This window comes from Apteryx mantelli, chromosome 6 (assembly GCF_036417845.1).
Source record: "Apteryx mantelli isolate bAptMan1 chromosome 6, bAptMan1.hap1, whole genome shotgun sequence".
NCBI lineage: Eukaryota > Metazoa > Chordata > Aves > Apterygiformes > Apterygidae > Apteryx > Apteryx mantelli.
The window spans coordinates 10,674,985-10,693,146 of NC_089983.1; the positions used below are offsets into that span (position 1 = coordinate 10,674,985).

Below are 18,162 nucleotides of genomic sequence, written 5' to 3' on the forward strand. Positions count from 1 at the left end.
CAGATGTATTTACTAATTGCTCTCATCTTATAAATTATTAATCTAGTCTTGAAGGAGACTTTAATAATCTATTAAAGCCTGAATAACAGAGCTATTCTCCAGCTCCTACATAAACAAAACAAAAACACATCTTTAAAAACAACCAGAAGCCTCTTCACTTTTTATCTTAATGGAAATAAACCTAATCAAAAGCCAGTGATTAATGAGTCTCTCCAGGGTTTCTATTCTAGAAGAGATTAGAGATTCACAAAGGCTGAAACCGTTTCAATAGTTGAGGTGTGAGGCTGAGCTGAGATTGTGTGTTTGTACATGCTCAGCTAGAAACAGAGCTGCTAAAATCCAATATTTGGATGAAGATTCTCCTCCTCCTCAAGAAAGAGCAGGCAAACATTCAAAAAGCACTCCAATATTTACTAATTTGTGTGTGCAAAGATGTCCTAGAACGCCAATAAAGTCAGTTCCTCACAGGAAATGCATTTAAAATCCTCATTAAAGAGTGATTGTTGCACATACGAAATGACCCAAAAGTGTGTTTTAAGAAAGCGTTTTCTTGGAAAAGAAAAGAAAAGCTCTTCAGGAAAACTAACTGCTTTTTCAGGATTGGACAGCCGTCGTTTGCTGCTTGCAAAAAACAAAAGCTCAGACGGAAGGAGTTGAGCTGAAATTTGACAGGGTTACCGCATCTTCACTTCGCGCAGTTGCTTCCTGAATTCTGATGCAGAAACAGTCTTGTGCTTTCCGAAGTGGCCTGACAGCTTCACTTGCTGTTTCAATAGAAAGATATAAAAATCCTGTTGTTCAACTCCACCTCTGTACCAGATTTCCAGAATGCTTAATTCATTCTGCTTCACTCCAAGGAGTGGGAATCACACCAGCCAGTGTCATCCATTGCTTCCACAGCAAAAGGTGGAGAAATTTTAATAAATGTATTTAATTCATCTGACTAACTATAGACTTGCCAGTAATTCATATCAACTAATCTGGCTTTGTACTAGGAAAAAAGAAAACACAGTGTCCAATGCACAAAGCCTGTCACTCATCATATATTAAATGAACAAATGAAAAATTCCTTCTACTGTTCAGTATGCGCAAAACATTTTGTAGGATCTTTGTGGTCAGCTTATTTAAAGTGCTGCGTAATTCTGGACACATTGTGAGAGACACCACTGCTTTTGTCATGTGTGTTCTTCCGTTTGACTTCTGATCGGTCACTTGACCATTCATAGCCATCGTGGGAAAGGCATCCTTGTTAACCTCTGCTTTTTGCTCCCTGTGTAAAACTTCTTGCAGTTGCTGTCTTGGGCTCCATTTAAACTGGGCAACCTGGGGGTGCATTTGAACGGCACAAGACTCTGAGCAGCAGTCCTCCTCCTCCGTCTCCCCTCTCGCTCCCTGGGAAGGAGACGTGGGCATGGAGGTTGGATGGGCTCCCATTACATTGCTAGGAAAACACCTCTGCTCCAAGGACTATACAGTCTAACCATGAAAAACAAATGCGAAAGCTGAGAGCAGACCCTGACATCCCAATGCAGTGCCCTCTCTGCTAGACCACGCTGCCTCTCTACGGCAGTTTGTCATCCTTTCCACGACAGTCTTTGCTTTCCCGGTAAAAGTGTCCTGAGACCTTTGAATATGCACATAGGCTGTGGCTGTCTAAGGCAAGTTGGTAAAAGTGAATGCATTTCCCCATGTTTATTACTTTCCTAAAATCCTTCCAGAGGGCTGACGTTATTTTGTTTATGAAATGGTATTTTGTGCAATTTTATGTTGCATGGAAAGAAACCAAGATTTACTTGACTGAAGCTCCCAAATGCAGAGAAAGCAAAAGGCATTAATCTCTCCAGCTGGCAGTTCTGTAACTGGGCAGCTAACTTCTGATGTGTTCAGTAGTAGCTATGTTATGAACAAACTCAAAACACCCCAAATGGTAAAGCATTTCATAACAGCGTGATGCTCTCATTTTAATCTTTCTGATCTAATTTATGACTAAGTTTTCCCTTGGGAGATTGTACAGTAAACTTCCAAGGAAACCACTCAGCAAATATATTAAAGGCCAATTGGGTGTCCGGATATAATGTTAAAATTCTTCTTGACTTTCTAAATATGTGGCCATCCATAGGTTTCCTCAGGACAGTAAGATGTTAGCTGTAAAGGCTGGGTTATTATAGAGTGGAGACTTTGTCGAGGTCATAACATTACTCAACTTAAATAGCTTAGGATTTATTATACACAGGCACTCTATGCACCTAAAAGTTAGGTGCTTCCTAAGCAGAGATCCTAACAGAGAAATTACATTTTAGAAGGAAAACATTAGGAAGACTCAGATGTTGACAGAAACCTAATCAGTTTCTGCATTCATATGACATTTTTAGCTGAAAAACAGGTATGAACATGTAGTACCAGCTGATAAGTGACTTCTTTGACAAATAAGGTTTTAAGAGATTACATATGAGCTTAAGTCTAGCTCAGTCAGTATGAAAAAAAATTTGAATATGTCTTTAGAAACTGTATTTCAAATTTGAAAGCTTAATCATCTGTTATTTTCCCATTATTTTCATGCTCCCATTGCCATATTATTTTATTATTATTTTATTTTTCACCTCCCACATTCTTTTTCCAGCAATACTTTGCAAAATGAGTCAAGATATATAATTGAGAGGCTCCCCACATTTTTATCCATCACCATCACTTATACATTATTTATGGGCTTCCTATGTAAATGCCAGATTTGGACATTGATCTGCAGTTTAATGAATTCTAGACTGGCATTTGTTTTGTCTCTAGGCCTTCCCTAGGCCCTTTTCTAACTTATGTAATCCTGAGACGCAGCCTAATTTGCTTCAGGTATGCAAGAGCATGATTTCTACGTCAGATTCCGTAAATAAAAAAATACACACCTACTTCTCCTGTGTCCCTGTTGTATCAAAAGGCCCACACTTGGAATAACCCAATGTAAAGACTTACCATTAAGAAAACAAAACTTTGGTTCAACAACTCTAGTTTCAACAAATTATGTGGCAAAACCTTCACTTATAAATCTCCAAAGACTTTAACAAAAGATGCATCTAACTGACTGCTACTTTAAATTTCAGGAAAGTTAGTGTTATGTTCAGTCCATTGATCTGTTGCTCAAGATACCATTAATATTTTGTATTCATATTTACAAAGAAGACTAGACGCCTGCGAGGGCAAGAGTATAATTTAAAGTCTCTACCCGTTGTCTTAAATATTGAATCGCAGTTCAATTCTGCAGCCATGCAGCAGCACGCATCTCCTCAGGTAGAACTTTTAGCAAAATTATAACCAAGCCTTTTCTTTTGCTTCAATTCAGCTTGAAGCAAACCAGAAAACCTTTTTTTTTTTTTTTTTTTTTGGTAACAAATCTGAATCAAAACTGCAACTTTAGTATTTTAGATGATACATTTTCTGCAGTTCTGAGGCAACTCCAGTTATGATACACCATTTGCTTCTGGATCAGGTACCAGAAAAATGTTTTCCCTGATCTATATCCTGAACTTCAGCGCTGTGTTCAAACCGGAGGGTTTCTCATTGAAGCTTGTACTGCATATCCCAGAAACTACTGATGCTCAGAAAAGCTTAACAGCACAATTTCATGAATGTTGAGGTAACTGAAGAGTACACAGCTTGGAAGAAGACAAGACAGGAGCTTGTTCTGAAACAAATTCCTCCCGTATGTGTCCTGTGCTAGTTCTGATGTTGTCTCTAAATGGGGAGTCATTTTAGACATGAGAAACATCAGCACGTGCTACATAGTTCTCATAGTTATGGATGGGGCTTTGAAAGAAGCTTGAAACAGCCACGTGCCTCAATCCTGTAAAATACGTCCCGTGAACTCCTCTGAAAATCTCAGTTCACCTTGCCATTAACAATTCTTTGTCATCAATCAATGAGCAATGCATGGAACAGCTAATTGAGCTCCATAAATTACAGCAGGCTAGCAATTCCCACATAGTGATGTTGCAGATATTATAGTTTCCTTTAGAGTTAGCACTGTAAATGCTGTAGCAGCTTGGAGACTGCTTTGTGATAATTCAATGAACGTTAATTTTTTAATTGTGATAATGAAAGATAGGCTTTATTTCATCACTGAAAATTTATGACGAATTAATAAAAAATAACTGATGACCTTTTTGGTTACCACCATGCTCACAGACATGCTTAGCTGAATTTTGTGAATATTTTCAAGATGGACATCATGATTGCCTGGAGAACTTGCTTAAAGTTAAGCAAGTGTTGTCTTTGCAGTATTTCCCTGTATTAAAACCAGGAAATAAATGTAGCCTGTTTGGTTTTGCAGAGTTGAAACCAGATATAAATGTTTACCTTTTAACTGATCAAAAAGCAAAACAGGAAATGCTATGTTCAAGTTAACCTGAGATGTGAAAAGCTTCTGAAACAGGTAATGCGGTGGTAACTATTCACGTTAGTTATTTTACTCGTAGCTTTGCTGTGGCCTGTTGCCTCTATTAAGGTGGAAAAAGAACTGTGTACTTAGGAAAGATTTTTCCCTTTGTATCTTTTAGAAATTTGACTTTCTTATGATTTAATATAACGTGACAAAATGCAGAGTTCACACTGGAGGGTCAGTCTAGCTCTTTGGATCAAAATCACTAGATGTCTGTTATCTGCTGGCAGCTGGATCACATGAGGAGCCTTGCTGATGCTTCATGAAATGGATATTCTCTTAAAATAGAACTTAGTTTATTTGCAACAGGTGGGATTAGAAGTGTGCCCTTGGCTTATTTCCTACATATAGCTAATTTGAACTTCTCTGCCCTTTCTGTTTCTCTTCTCCTGGTGGAGGAAGAAAAAATACCCCTACGTGGACCCCCACGCCTCCTCACATCCTTTGCAGTAGCTGCACTTCTTTCCTCCCCAGCTGCTGTTTGCTGGCACCGGGGCAGAGCCCGCAGGGCCCTCGGTGGCATGGTGACAGCTCTGATCCTCTCCTCTGTCTTAATGTGAACATTTTTGGAGGGAGGGAAGGGCCCATATCTGAATCCCAGCTTTGTCTCTTGAGTGAATATACGGGTACTTTGTGCATTTTTTTTGTTTTTCTCCAAGAAATGCTCTCATTTTTTAGGTGATCCTCAAGTATTGTCTCACATCCCGTGCTCGTGTTGGTGCTTTTAAACTGAGATCAAAGCAGACTTAAAACATACTTAGCTTTCATACAAAAAAAAAAGAAAAGGGAAAATTTAACCTACGATATAGCTCCTTTTGCCCTGTTATCTCACCCCTCACAAGCGTGAACCACTTCACAGTGCTCAGTGTTACTCTGATTGCACAGTTGGGCGGGGGTGGGCTTAATGTTAAGCAGAAAAACAAGTGTTTTACAGAATCAGGGCCGGAGACTGGATAAATAACTTGCCAGCAGATCAAATAATAAGCTGTGTAAACCACGATATAGTTCTCATCAGTGCCTTAGCCACAATCTAACCTTCCTTGATAGATGTTAAAAAGCCTTGGTAGTGTTTATGAGAAACATCAGCTTCCTTAATCATTCATTGATCTGTTGTTCTGGACAGAATGATCAAGTTTTCGCTGTTGTTTTGCTCCTTTTCACTCAGATTCGTTCGACTCAAACCAAAGGAAAATTTAAGATGATGAGCGGCAATCTCATCTCTTACTGCCCGCTGACAGGATATCTTCTGGCTTGGCTTTTGAGAAGTTACAACGCTTTCCCTGTGCTCGGCCAGCATTAGTTATAATTAAAGCCTCTGGGTTTTATGTTTTAATAGAGAGAATCATCTAGAACTCGTTTTTACAGTTCGTCATGTTGAAAAGAACCTCTGAAAATAACCCGTTGTTGTCACTTTGAGGTCCTGTTTCTCTGCTGGCCTTGTCCGTTGGATAACATGCTAGCTTTGGTTCCTGAGAAATCAAGCAACGACGTGCAGGGGAAAGTGGATTCAGGAGGGCCAGCGTTTCTCGCCGGCTGTGTCCTGCAAAAGGACCCGAACGCCGGTCAGTGCCGCTCGGCGCTAGGGTAATAGAAGACGATCAACGGTGAGGAGGATACGGAGGTGGAAGGAGCTGAAAATTGCAGCTTTCAGTTTATAATTTTTCCTTTGTTAAGCAAGAGTGTTTTTCTGAATTGAAACCTGCTATTAGGGGGGGAAAAAAAAGGGCTAAAGAGCTGAGGAAAATAATTTGTTTTTCTTTGAGATGGTAAGAATGAACATATGCCTGGAAGAGTTGCATTAACTGCAAATGAGATTTCAGAATATATAAACAGTGAAAAACAGAAGGCATAAGTACAACCAGGGGGTAAGCGTAAGTGGGGAGGAGGGCAGGGGGAGGCACACCAGAAGTTTTGGGATGGTTTCAGCTTCGTAGAAGCAAAATATCCTGGGGACTAGGTAGCTCTGGTGGCAGGGCCTGCGCCCAGGCAGCCATGGCGGCCTGCCAGGGCCAGGACACGCTGGCTCGTGCCTCCGGCAGGGGCGGTTTGCCCCATCATCGCCAGCGGCACGAGGCGGGTGGGTAGGAGTGGGGCTGCCGGGCCCACGTCATGGCCCTCGGGCACGGTTGGGGGGGTGGGGACCTCCATTTTGTAAGGTGGTGACCTCCATTTTGTAAGGTGGCGGCCTGCAGTGGCACGCGGGGGCCAGCAGCAGCCTGGTTTGGGGTTAAATCGCGCAGAAGCACGGATACTTTAGCAGGGTACAAGCTTCTGGTGGCTTCGTTAGCCTTCGTGTGGGCGGGGAGGGGAGCCCTCCCCGGCCAGAGGCGCAGCCAGGGTGGTTGGCTCCAGCCTCACGGGGAAGCCTGTGGCCGCCCCATGGTGGGGGGAGCGTGCGAACCCCATCCGGGTCCTCTGCCCGATGGCAAATTTTGACTGCCAAGCTGAAGGTGGAAGTTGCAACTATCGCTCCTCTCCGCTGGCTTTCTTTCTGCCTTCCCTCTTGCAGCCAAACTTCTCGTTTCCCTTTTAATTTACGCTGCTCCCGTGTCCTCAGCTGCAGGGACTCTGCCGCCGGGGCAGGGGATAAAAAGTTTCTGTTGAAAGCAATGAAATTCATATTATCAAGTTTGTAAAATATTGTGCACGGTCTCGTTCCTGCAGCAAATTTGAGTGTAGTTACCCTTTAGTTTGAAATGTGATTTATCATCGTCTGGGGACGATTTACTTTCAGAATTAAAAAAAAAAAAAAAAAAAAAAAAAGATTGCCTGTGTAGGGGAAAGTAAAGCCAGTAGGAAACTGGTTTATGGAGCAGCATGCCTGCCATAAACCCTAGGGGAAAAGATGCTTTACCTACAGGACAGGAACGTTTATAGCTTCATCCGTTAAATCATAGTAAATTAATAAACATTCCTTTCTGAATGTTTCCAGGAAATATGAGACAGGAGAAGAGAGATCCATTCTCATCCAAGCAGATCTGACCTATGCTTATTAGCTGCGACTTGCCTTTTACAGCCTTAGAAACTGAATGTGCATTTTGCCTTATGAGATTTCCCCGTGTGCTGACTTTTTGGTTGAAAAGAAGCGCTGATCCTTGAGAACAATATACTGTGAAGCACAAGAAGTATTCTTCTTCCATCTAAAAATGAATGCAGATGAGGAATTTTCCTCTGATAATTATATCAGACTGGATTCTGTGACCTGACGTGGTTTTAAAGCAGCTTGTGAGGCTTTAGATTTGTTGAGTATTAATACATTTTCTGTCTTTCCTTCTCTTTTTTTTCTTTTTCCCCCCTGCTAGAAGCATACCCTTTCTTATTTCAGAACCTGATACCTAACATGACAAATCAAATGAGCAGACACCTTTGGCTCTTGAATTCTCAAAAGTGTCTTCTCATCCGCTTTCGAACATCCAGGCATCTGCTAGGAGGGTTTGATGAGCAGCAAGCCTTTTCCCTGAGCAAAGGGGAGCTGGAGAGTTTCAGCCTCTTCTTCATTCAGATCTATACATTCATTCACGCCCCTGTATCCAAACAGCTTTGGGAAGCCAAAATGTGTGTACGTAAGCAGAAGTATTATAGGAACGTGTGTCTGTTTGCAGTCTCGCTCTCTAGGTCCTAAAGCAGTAAGTTGCATCTCAAGAACTGGGAAGATGACAAGGAAAGGCAGGAAAATGCTGGGCAGGAATTTCTAGTCAAAATGATGTTGTAATGGAAAAAAAAAATCCTGCAAAATCATAATTGTCAGCAAGGAAGTTTGGAGGTTGCTAGACTTTTTTTTATTTCCTCTTTGGAAACTTTTAGCTTTAAGTCTGTTGGTGATTAATCTGTCTCTTCCATTTCAGTTGTAGATCATGGGAACTGCAGTTTAGTCATTTGCATCCTTGTCCACCTCCCCCCCCCCCTTTTTTTTTCTCCCCCTGGTGGACTGACTCCCAGGAAATGTGTTTTAGCGAGGAACTCCAGCCCAAACAGAAGAATCGAACAAAGAGGCGATACTCAAACTACCACTGCTGTGAGCCCATACACCTTCTTGATGGGACACAGATTAGTGTTGAACCAAAAGCAGTTAAAATAGAACATCAAAATGTCTGAGTTTATTCCTTAGATGGCTGGTTGGTTTGCTTAGTGGTTTTTATATGTATATACATTTAAATATATATGTAGTAGGAAGGGCATACAGAGTTCTGATCCTTGCAAGGGGCAACAAACAAAGCATCCAGCTCTTCAGCCCCACTTCTTGTTAGTTAGTTATTGAAATAATTCAGCAGGGCACTGGAAAGTGTTCTGCTTTGTGTACAAAGGGTGGGAGGTTCAAGTCATGCCTAGTCTTGGCAGGAGTTGCAGAGGAGGAAATCAGGCTAGATGATCCCTTCTGGCATGAGGGTTTGGGTCTGCGTGGAAGCCAATAGGAGTCTTTGCAATGCCTCCAGCAGCGCTTGGAGCGAGCTCTGAGCGGGCAGGTGTCCACTTCTAGTAAGAATCGCATCAAAAGTAGCAACGCTGGCAAACTGACAGCATCAGCAAGGAGTGGCCAAAACCTGAACTGCCAGCTGCGCTTGCGGTGCAGCTTTCAAGTGAGACCAGTCAGAAAACACGTCACCCTGTAAGATATGTTACTGCTCTTTTTCGTTCAAGTTGGATTAAAAAAAATAAACACCTAGACAAGTAGATCTGGTCAATCAGTATGCCATGTTCTAGTAAATCTGAAAGATTTCAGGTTATTTTGGTCATTTTGATTTGCAAGGATTAATATGGCCATTTTTCCAGTGAATAGTTGCATTTATAGAGGAGAAAATGATGTTGCAGTGCTGATGGAAACTACAGGACTGGAAAGGACCTTCTAGCGCTTGTCAAAATACTTGCCAAAATGTCATTTCAGTCAGATAAACCAAACAAAGCACAGCTTCTGGGGTAGGGGGTGGCAATTCACAACAATCAACAACAACAACAAAAATGCCAATTCCATCTTCTCTTCTCAATTTTTCTACTTTGGAATGGCCCGAGGTTTGCTAGGGAGTGTCAGCGTAACTTCAGTGCCGTGCTGAACTAGGGCCTTTTCAGGTGGACTTTCTGTATGGCAATAAATAAGGCAGATCCTAAAAATAGAAAGTGTGATTCTGAGTGACAAAAATTGGCAGGAAGGACTTGGTCAGATGCAGTTTTGGAACTGCTTTTAAGGTTTTTTTGATATGATTCCAAGTTAAAAAGTCCCTTTAAATGAATTAGAGCAATCACAGGGCCCCTAGAATATCAGTAGAGAAAGTCATGAGTATAATTTTAATATTTTCTGAATTCTGAAGAAAGCTAGAAAAGCCAGCTTAAGGAAATCTTTACGTACAATAAAAAATAAATTCCTGACCAAACTGGCTAAACTGAAATGTCTGAAAGCAAAGAGCTATCATGAAAGTGCTAGAAAGCTTCTGATTATAATGGAATCAGTGTCCCAGGGTACAATGCAGCTCTGCACTTAATATTGAGCTACTGAACCATACATCTCAACCTAGCTAAACTCACTGGGTTCTCATCAAAGTCCTGAAATGACACTGGGCTCTGTTTAGATGCCAAGCAAGTCTTGAAATAGCTCCAGAGCTTTTTTCATAGCTTCAGCGGAGTACAGAGCTCTGACTTTTGAAGGACAGCCACTGCCCAGAGTTTGCAGCAGATAAACCCTTCCTTGTGTGTATTGCCATGCTCAGTAATAACCCTTTCTTATGTATATTGCCATGCTCGGTAATAATCTTATGAACTTTACACTCAGTTTTATAAACCTAATTAAAAGGTTTATGCACACTTAGGAATGAAATCATGGCAACTGCGCTGAACAGCAAAGCAGGAGCCTGTCCTTTGTGCTGCAGATCCCCATTGCCTTTATTAGTGGTACACACACACGCACGTTTAATTCTATGCCTACTATTGTTAGCTTGCTTATTTTTCTTATGGTATCGACTGGAGGCCCCATCATGTTAGCTATAGTCCAGGTGCATTATTCTAAGCAGGATTTTCTTTCTATGTATTGTTTTAAGTATTGACATTGCCAAAGGTGGGGAAAAGGTGTTTGTGTCCGTTGAAGCACACGAGTAGTTATATCAACTTCCGTCCATTAAATACACGCATGCAAACACACACACACACACACACACACACACACAGAAATGCACACGTAACTAGTGGCTGCAGGATGCTGCAGGTGGGGAGTTAGGTGAGACTGGAAAGCTGCATTTGAGAGACCCTTTCCAGCATGGAGGTCCTGCTTCTGTGAGCAGCTCGGGGCAGGAGCATCTCTCAGCCTGTCCGAAGGCCATCCAGCTGAGGATGGTGAGGCTCTGGGCATCTTGGCATGAGACGGCTCAAAGAGGTTTGCAGAGTTCTAGGCCAGTTTAAATTATATATTACAAAATATTTGAATATATGTTGTTTTTTGAAAGGGCGTAATTTCAGACAGTTTTTTCTTTTTAAAACAAAAAAATTTTAGTTGTGTTATTGTTTTAGATTTTGAAAAAGAGTTGCTAGTTTTGCTATTGTAGTCATTTTTACAACTCAGGCAATTCCTGAATATAAGCAGGGGAGTTATGTGAATAGTTCATTTAAAGCAAACAAAGTTTTCAGCAAACTCAAAGGTTTGCTGGTGGCTTTGATGCTGTTTTTGATCCAAGTCTGGGAAATACAGCATGAATAGTTGCAACACCTCAAAATGAAACCTAAAGCTGAATCTTGCAGGTGTTCTGTGATTGGCTTCATTTATTTAGAAGTACAAAACCAGGTGGTAATATATGTATGCTTTTTATTTATTTTTTTGGAAACCTGCTCTCCGTTTCTACCCTCCATCTCCTTGTTCCATGGGGAGCTTTTCCAGAGGTCACTCTCTTGCTCCATGGTCCATCCTTTCAGTCTCAGCCCTGAATATCCCGTACAAAAGACAGTTACTAGCACATAGACGATCTTATTTCAACTGTGGCGTCGCCCTGGTGGATTCTGCTTATGTCGTATGGACGCCTTGGACCTAATCGCTAATTTGAATTGGGAAAAATCATCCTTTGGTGTATCTTTTATACTTACTGTGAATTTCTGCTCGAGTTTAATAAAACTGAAAAAAATCATTACTGCTTAATTTTCTACTTTTCAAACTGGTATCTGCAATAAACTCAAGTTGAAACAGAAATGTGATAAATTTAATAAGTCGAAAAAGAATTTTTTTGCAAACTTTTTTTTCCCTCAAGTGCCAGACTCTTAGTAAAGTAGCCATTGTACGAGAAATCCAGAGTGATCAAACGGGGACCGTTTCTAATGCGTTTATTTCATGTGTCTCTTGCAGTCCATCAGAGAAGTCACGGGCTACGTTTTGGTGGCTTTGAATCAGTTCGAGTACCTGCCACTGGAGAACCTGCGCATTGTTCGCGGGACCAAGCTCTACGAAGACAGATACGCTTTGGCAATATTTCTCAACTACAGAAAGGACGGTAACTTTGGACTCAGGGAACTTGGCTTGAAGAACTTGACTGGTAAGTGAAACTTGTAAACGTGGTGGATTAGTCACAAGAAAAAACAAGCTTATGAATATTTGCCCAAATGTCATTGTGCTCTGTGAACAACAGAGGTACCAGGAGAGCCTGGCAGCTGTACGCACTTGAAAGACTGGTCGGTACTTAATTTGATTCCTTTTTTTGGTTTTCAAATGTACTTTTCTCAGCATTGATCAAAGGCTGTATGTGGACTTCATGCCCAGAGCATATTTGAAACAAAAATAGTTCTTGAAAGATTAGACATTTCTACAAAGTTTTTAGTTTTGAGAAAGTGAGCACGTTGGTCTCCCAGTAATCCTTGTTTATCGCGTATACATTGCCTCAGGTGTTCTGTATTTTCTGGCAAGGAAGTTTAACTCTTGTATCCCCTCAAAAGATAACTGGGTTATCTTCTGTTCTTGTTGCTGTCTCTGTCACCATTGCTGCTGCACTGGTGGGGGGCAGGCTGTGCATTTGATGTATTTAATTTTAGAACTCCTTTTTCAGAGAAAAAAGTAGCGTTATATATATAGAGAGAAAAATGCTTATTTTCTTAAGGCGGAAATGTAAGCCAAATCCATGTTTTTGTGTTCATTTGTGAATTTGGGGCTGGATCAAGATATGGGGTAGATCAGAATTTCATTTCTCCCAGCAGAGGGTCTGCAGTGAGTGGTGTCTGGGAGATTAAAAGTTGGCTAAATATCACTGGGCTGCTATTTAATATGACGCAGGCAGCCGCAAACTTCTCTAGAGAGTTCCCTGAAAGTATTTTATTTTACACCTGGTCCCTTATGACAAGAGGGTATCAACTGTGATCATTTCGACCTTAGGCTTTTGTGATTGTGCAGTGGACTTATTTCTGCTAGTGGCTAAATGCAGAGCACAAATGACTGATCTGAGCTGGATGTGGAGTTTGAACCTGAAAACACAGAGGTGGAAGCCTTTTGAACTATATTTGGGCACCCTTCACTCTTGGCTTTTTTTATGACGCTGTGTTAAGAATAGCACACAAGTGCCTATAGTTCCCTGTTGTTCAAGCCTCCCTGGGTCATATAGGTATGCTTTCAAAAACAGAGGAGGGAGAAGGAGGCTTGAACTATTTTATGAAATAAAACACAGCTTTGGCTGACTCTTCTTGGTCAGTTTTTTTCTTTCTAGTCAGTTTTCTAATAATTTTCTTTACTGAGGCCATCATGCTGGTATCAGAGTACTTCCTAAGGTCTCTATAGCCCTCCCATCTACTACTTTCTCTTTATCACTGTCATAATCCAATTTCTTCCTCCTCTTTTCCCACGTTTCTTCCTATGCTTCTGATTTAGGGTGTTCATTGTGGCTGTCTCTGCCTTGACATAGCTTAAAGCCATAACATCGTGCACTAATAGTGTTACCTGGTTCTTTGTACACCTTTTCTTGTCTATGGGTCTCAAAATGCTTTACAAAAGACATTAGACAGGATGAAACTAAGATGGAGAGGTGATGTGTGGCCAAGGCCAGAGGAGGACTGAAACCCTTGCCTTTGGGTCTCGGACCATTGCTGCGCCGGGTGGTGAGGCTTCTATTTACAGTGCTTGTTTAGCCATGGCTTTGCTGCTCAGCAAGGTAAAAAAGCTTATCTTGTAGGCTCCTGGCTCGAGATTTTGCTCTGGAACCAGCTGACATGCTCCAGTTGAGTTTGACTCCAGAGATTCTCTCTGGAAGGCACTTCTAGATGATAGGCGCAGCACTGAAACTATCCAGCAAATAGCATGTCTTTGCTTTCAAATGACAGGAGAAAACCTGCCTTAGCTCAGCCTCTGAATCTTTCTTAACATGAGATAATCACAGCCACTTCATCTGATTAAGGTGTTTACAAAGCCTTCTGATGGGATTACTTGCCTCAAAATGTATTGTTGTCTCTTGGAAGAAAAGTGCCCTAATAACATTAGCTTGCCTCCACGGAGTGCTTAAAATAGCTTCTGGGTGCTGAATCAAGCCAGTGTGTGCTTCAAAATACCCTTAATATTTTCTAGATAGCGTGTGCCAGGGCTCATGAGTCTCTCTAGCAGCTGTTCTTTGACCATTTTGTATACTGGTTAAGTTGCACCTGGCTATTTTAACCCACAACCTGCTGCTTTTTGCAAATGCTCTCCCTGGAGCATATTAATACTTAATTTATTTTCCTAACACATCCTTAGCCTTAATAGCTGCATAAAAATAACTGGTGGTTGTGGGAGTTGGTGATGTTGCAAGGCCATGGTAGATCAGCTGTGCCTGAATCTTCTCTGCGTTTACCAACTGCTCCATATTAACATCAGAAGCAATCAGCGATTTGTGCTTAATTTAAGATGAAGCAGTCCCTGTCAGCTTCTATCCCTGAGGCTTCTAGTCCGCTACAGGTTTCAAGAGATTGGCTTTGAACAGTGCATCTCCTCCAGCCGAGTAAAGGATAAACTTACTTCCTGCCGTGCACGTGAAGAACCGCCTTTCTGGGGCTTATGCCTTGTTCACAAAAGTTTGGGGAATTCTGTTCTTATTTGTGCAGTGTCTGAATGATGGGATCCTGATGTTATTTCTGCCCAGCACTGCACAATATAGAAATACAAACAGTATCTCCTGTGCTACATAAATGAGGAAGCTGCTCTCACCTGTAGATTATCCTCAGACTTAACCAGACACAGGGTTACAGCCTCCCATCAAGTACTATTGCATTACTTTCAGTGTGTTGTTACCAGCTGTGCTTTTATTGTCGGATATGTCTGTCAGGTTTTCATATTTAAATAGAACTTTAAATGCTTGGTTTTCCTCTCCTACACTATAAAAAAAAATGACAACTATAAAGGCACTAAGTTTTATGCCTCATAGAAGACTCGATTCAGCTGCCAGTTCTCACTTACGGTATCTGTCAGCCTTAGAGGGAGTTCTGCTGGTGTGGCACAGGTCAGGACCGGGTCCTAAAATCCTGGCGACACATCTGAAAAATCCTGCCTGTCAAAACACATTTCTCACTTGTAGTTATAAAAATTTAGCCAATGATTCCACAAAAGTGTCAAAACCAAGCAGACATTGAACTAATGAAGTGGCTGCTGCCATCTCAGCTGGACTCCCCTTTGCTTGTTGCCAAGTAGCCTTAAAATAAAATGCAGGTTTGACATACGGAGCATGTTATACAGCCTGCGATGAACAATACCCAGTGCTGAGGGGGAGGATATGCCACCTTCTTGCTTTCGCTGCGTGTGAGCTCGTGCAAATCATTGCTGTCTTCCCCATGCAGCTAGGCAGTCAACCTTAACTTATCCAATGAAAGGGCATAATCATGTTCCCACTTTGAGTACTTCAAACGGAGCAAATACCTGATGGCTGTGCTTCATTATGGCATTTATCTTCATGAGTGGGGAAAGGTGAAGCAGGATAACTCACGAGTGCCAAAACCACTTATGAGCTATCCCATATTTTCCTCTGAGTGAAGATGAATAACAGACATCTACAGCAAATGATACATCTTTGAATGGGCAGTGATATCCTCATCTCCCCTATTGGCCCTGGGGGCAGAGGTTCCCCTGCATGTGTCTGTGTAACCCTTGAATTTCTTAATATATTAGAATAAAATGAACTTAGCAGGGATCAGTTCCATAACACATAAAAGCAGCAAATTTTGTAGTTTCTTCTTTGCTTGTTTTGCAAAAATGCAGATAAATGTTAAATCGAGGCAATGGAGGTTCAAATGATAAATGCATATTGTAGCCCAGTGGATTTGGTTGGTGATGGTGAAGAGAAGGAAATCTAGCTTGATGGGAAGGAAAATACATAGGAAAAGGTTCTTCGTTAGGTTTAGAAATTGATCCCGTGTTCATTTCCCCTTCTCTGATAGTTTTTTGTAATTTTAAAAGTTTTGTTAAGTTTGTTTTACAGAACAATTAATTTTCAAAAAAATATATTTTAAATCTGATCATTTCTGTAACATCATTTCTGTGATCATTTCTGTAACGTTTTTGATATCTTTCTCAACCTCTCCCACAAGAAATCAAAAATCTTAAGAGGCGCTTTAGAGCGGCAAGAAAAAGAATGGCATCTTTTATGGAAAAGCTTGTTTTCCAACAGGTTTCTTGTTTTTCATCAAGGACAGCTCCTTTACTGTAAGCTAAACATTGCAGCTCGATCAGGTTTGAGGGAAGGGCACGGGAGGAGTCAAAATTTCCTTGTTTTGTTCACTGTGCACGTTTTGGACCTGCAGCACTTTTGCAGATCTTACTCAGATATCCATCCAGGGCCTGAGCTCCCTGAGCACCGCGCGACGGTACCTAAAGCATTTCTGTGCCAGGGATTAAGGCCCCCTTTGCATCGCTGCGGTGACAAGACCCTCGCCCTGTTTTAGCGAGACCTTTCCTCGGACTGTACGGCCCGCACAAGCCACGCCGTGACACCCGGCCTGAGCGCGTGAGCCTGGGTGATGCCGACTGGGCGTGCTCCTTACTCACGGTGTCCTTGCAGCGGTGGGGAGAGCTGGGAAGAAAGCAATATGTGGTTTGCCTCCAGCTTGCTGCACACCAGGTGGGCAAGGCAGCGCGGCTCTAACCTCGGAGAGGTGTTGCTAGGATACAGCCAGGAAGGAGGAATTTGCTTAACCCCCCCACCCCGTGGTACCCTGCGCCTTCTGGGCTCTTGCGGGAGTTCGCATGTTCTGCCCTGGGGAAGAAGCCCTGGCGGCTCGGCGGCTCCCCGGGACCGCTCCTTGCCCTGTGTCCTAGGAGCTGCAGGTATCTGGAGGCGTTTGCATCCTGACCGGCCTGGTGGGTAGAAGAACAGGGAGAAACACTTGGAGCACAGCTTGTGCTTCCCTTGGGAGAGGAGAGCTCATTTCTGCCATGGTGCAGAACTCGGGGGCACGGGGCAAAACCTGCTCCAGGTCCCCCTCGCTCACCCTCGCCCTCCGGAGAAGAGGGACAAGGCTTGTGGCTGCCCCTGCGTTAGCAAATCAGAGCGTGCCTGGGGCTGCTGTCTTCTGCTAGCACGTGGCTGTCTCCCCTGGGTGCTCCCGTTTCCCGGGACGAATTTGCCCCGTTGCAGCTAGTGCTCTCCTCAGACGCCGTAGGCGTGATTTGACACCCTGGGGAGTCGGGAGCCCCATCGCCGCCGCCGACTGGGCGAGCCGCGCTGCGCTGAGCACCGGGGCAGCTACTCGCCAGGCTGAGGCTGCCCCGTGCCGTAGGCATTGGCGGCTGGGAGCGCTTCCAGGCGCTCGGCGGCTTGCTGCCATGGACGTGGCCCGAAGGAGTCCCAGATACGGGACCCTCTGGGCTGAGGAACAACTGCCTCAAGCTAGCAGAAAATTGCTCACAGGTGGCATCGAGGCAAATAGGTATATTGTGTATACTGTCAGAAATAAATACGGATTTTGAGCCCCAAGAGATTTACACTCGTGAGTTTTTTATGCTCAGTAGCAAGAGCTGGGTTTTGTTTTCTAGTTTCAGTAAGGCTAGGATTTTACACAGGGTCTCTAAAGGATTCAAATATGCTTTTGTCATGCTAAATGATGTAACTCATGTTCTTGATTTTTGCAAGCTGCTGATCACCAATTTATGCTCAGTTTTCTTTATTTCTAGGCAGTTAGCTGTTTTCAGTTCTGTCTCTAGTGTTAGAAATGTGCAAACTCATTTGGAATGATTATGGCAAGGAATTTAAGGGGGCGGGGGGAGCTCATAATGATTTATTAGCAAGTGTTTCCCAGTTGGATATTCAAAGGATTTCATAGAAATTTGGGGTATATAACAAGTGAAAGTTGTTTGCTGATGCTCCCCCCCGCAAATATTTTCATATGAACTGTGAAATGCAAATACTCAATTGTAAATGGTCTAATGCAGTTTATTGAAAATAATATGCAGAAAGTTTGTGACATAAGTCTCTAACACCATGCAGCAGGATAAGTTCACATCCTGCAGCCTCCACTCAACCAAAGCAGGGCTTAAAATCCTGGGAAGGAGAAACTAGGCCAAATCTTCAGCTGGTGTAAATTGGCCTAGTTCTTTTGACTTCATAATGTACTGAAATTCAAATTGCCCCTTACTTTCTTCAGTGGATAATTTAATTCACACTTTAATTTATAAGTTAACTAGTGCCTCACTCCCACTTCAGCCCTTTTAAGGATGTTGTATTTAGGGTGCTCTGTCAGGATTAATACTAACTAATGGTAGGTGACTCGAACTCACGGCATGTCGGCAGCGTGCACTGGAGCTCTCCGCCTCGAGCCAGCTAGCTTTG

General features: G+C 42.5%; 1 protein-coding gene across 1 annotated transcript in view; it reads left to right on the forward strand.

The window, feature by feature from the left end:
* Positions 1–18,162, forward strand: part of ERBB4 (erb-b2 receptor tyrosine kinase 4) — a 381,166-nt gene that overhangs the window by 68,564 nt on the left and 294,440 nt on the right. Inside the window, exon 4 of the mRNA XM_067298612.1 lies at positions 11,742–11,928. Coding sequence (XP_067154713.1) covers positions 11,742–11,928 — 187 coding nt within the window. The remainder of the gene's footprint in view (positions 1–11,741; positions 11,929–18,162) is intronic.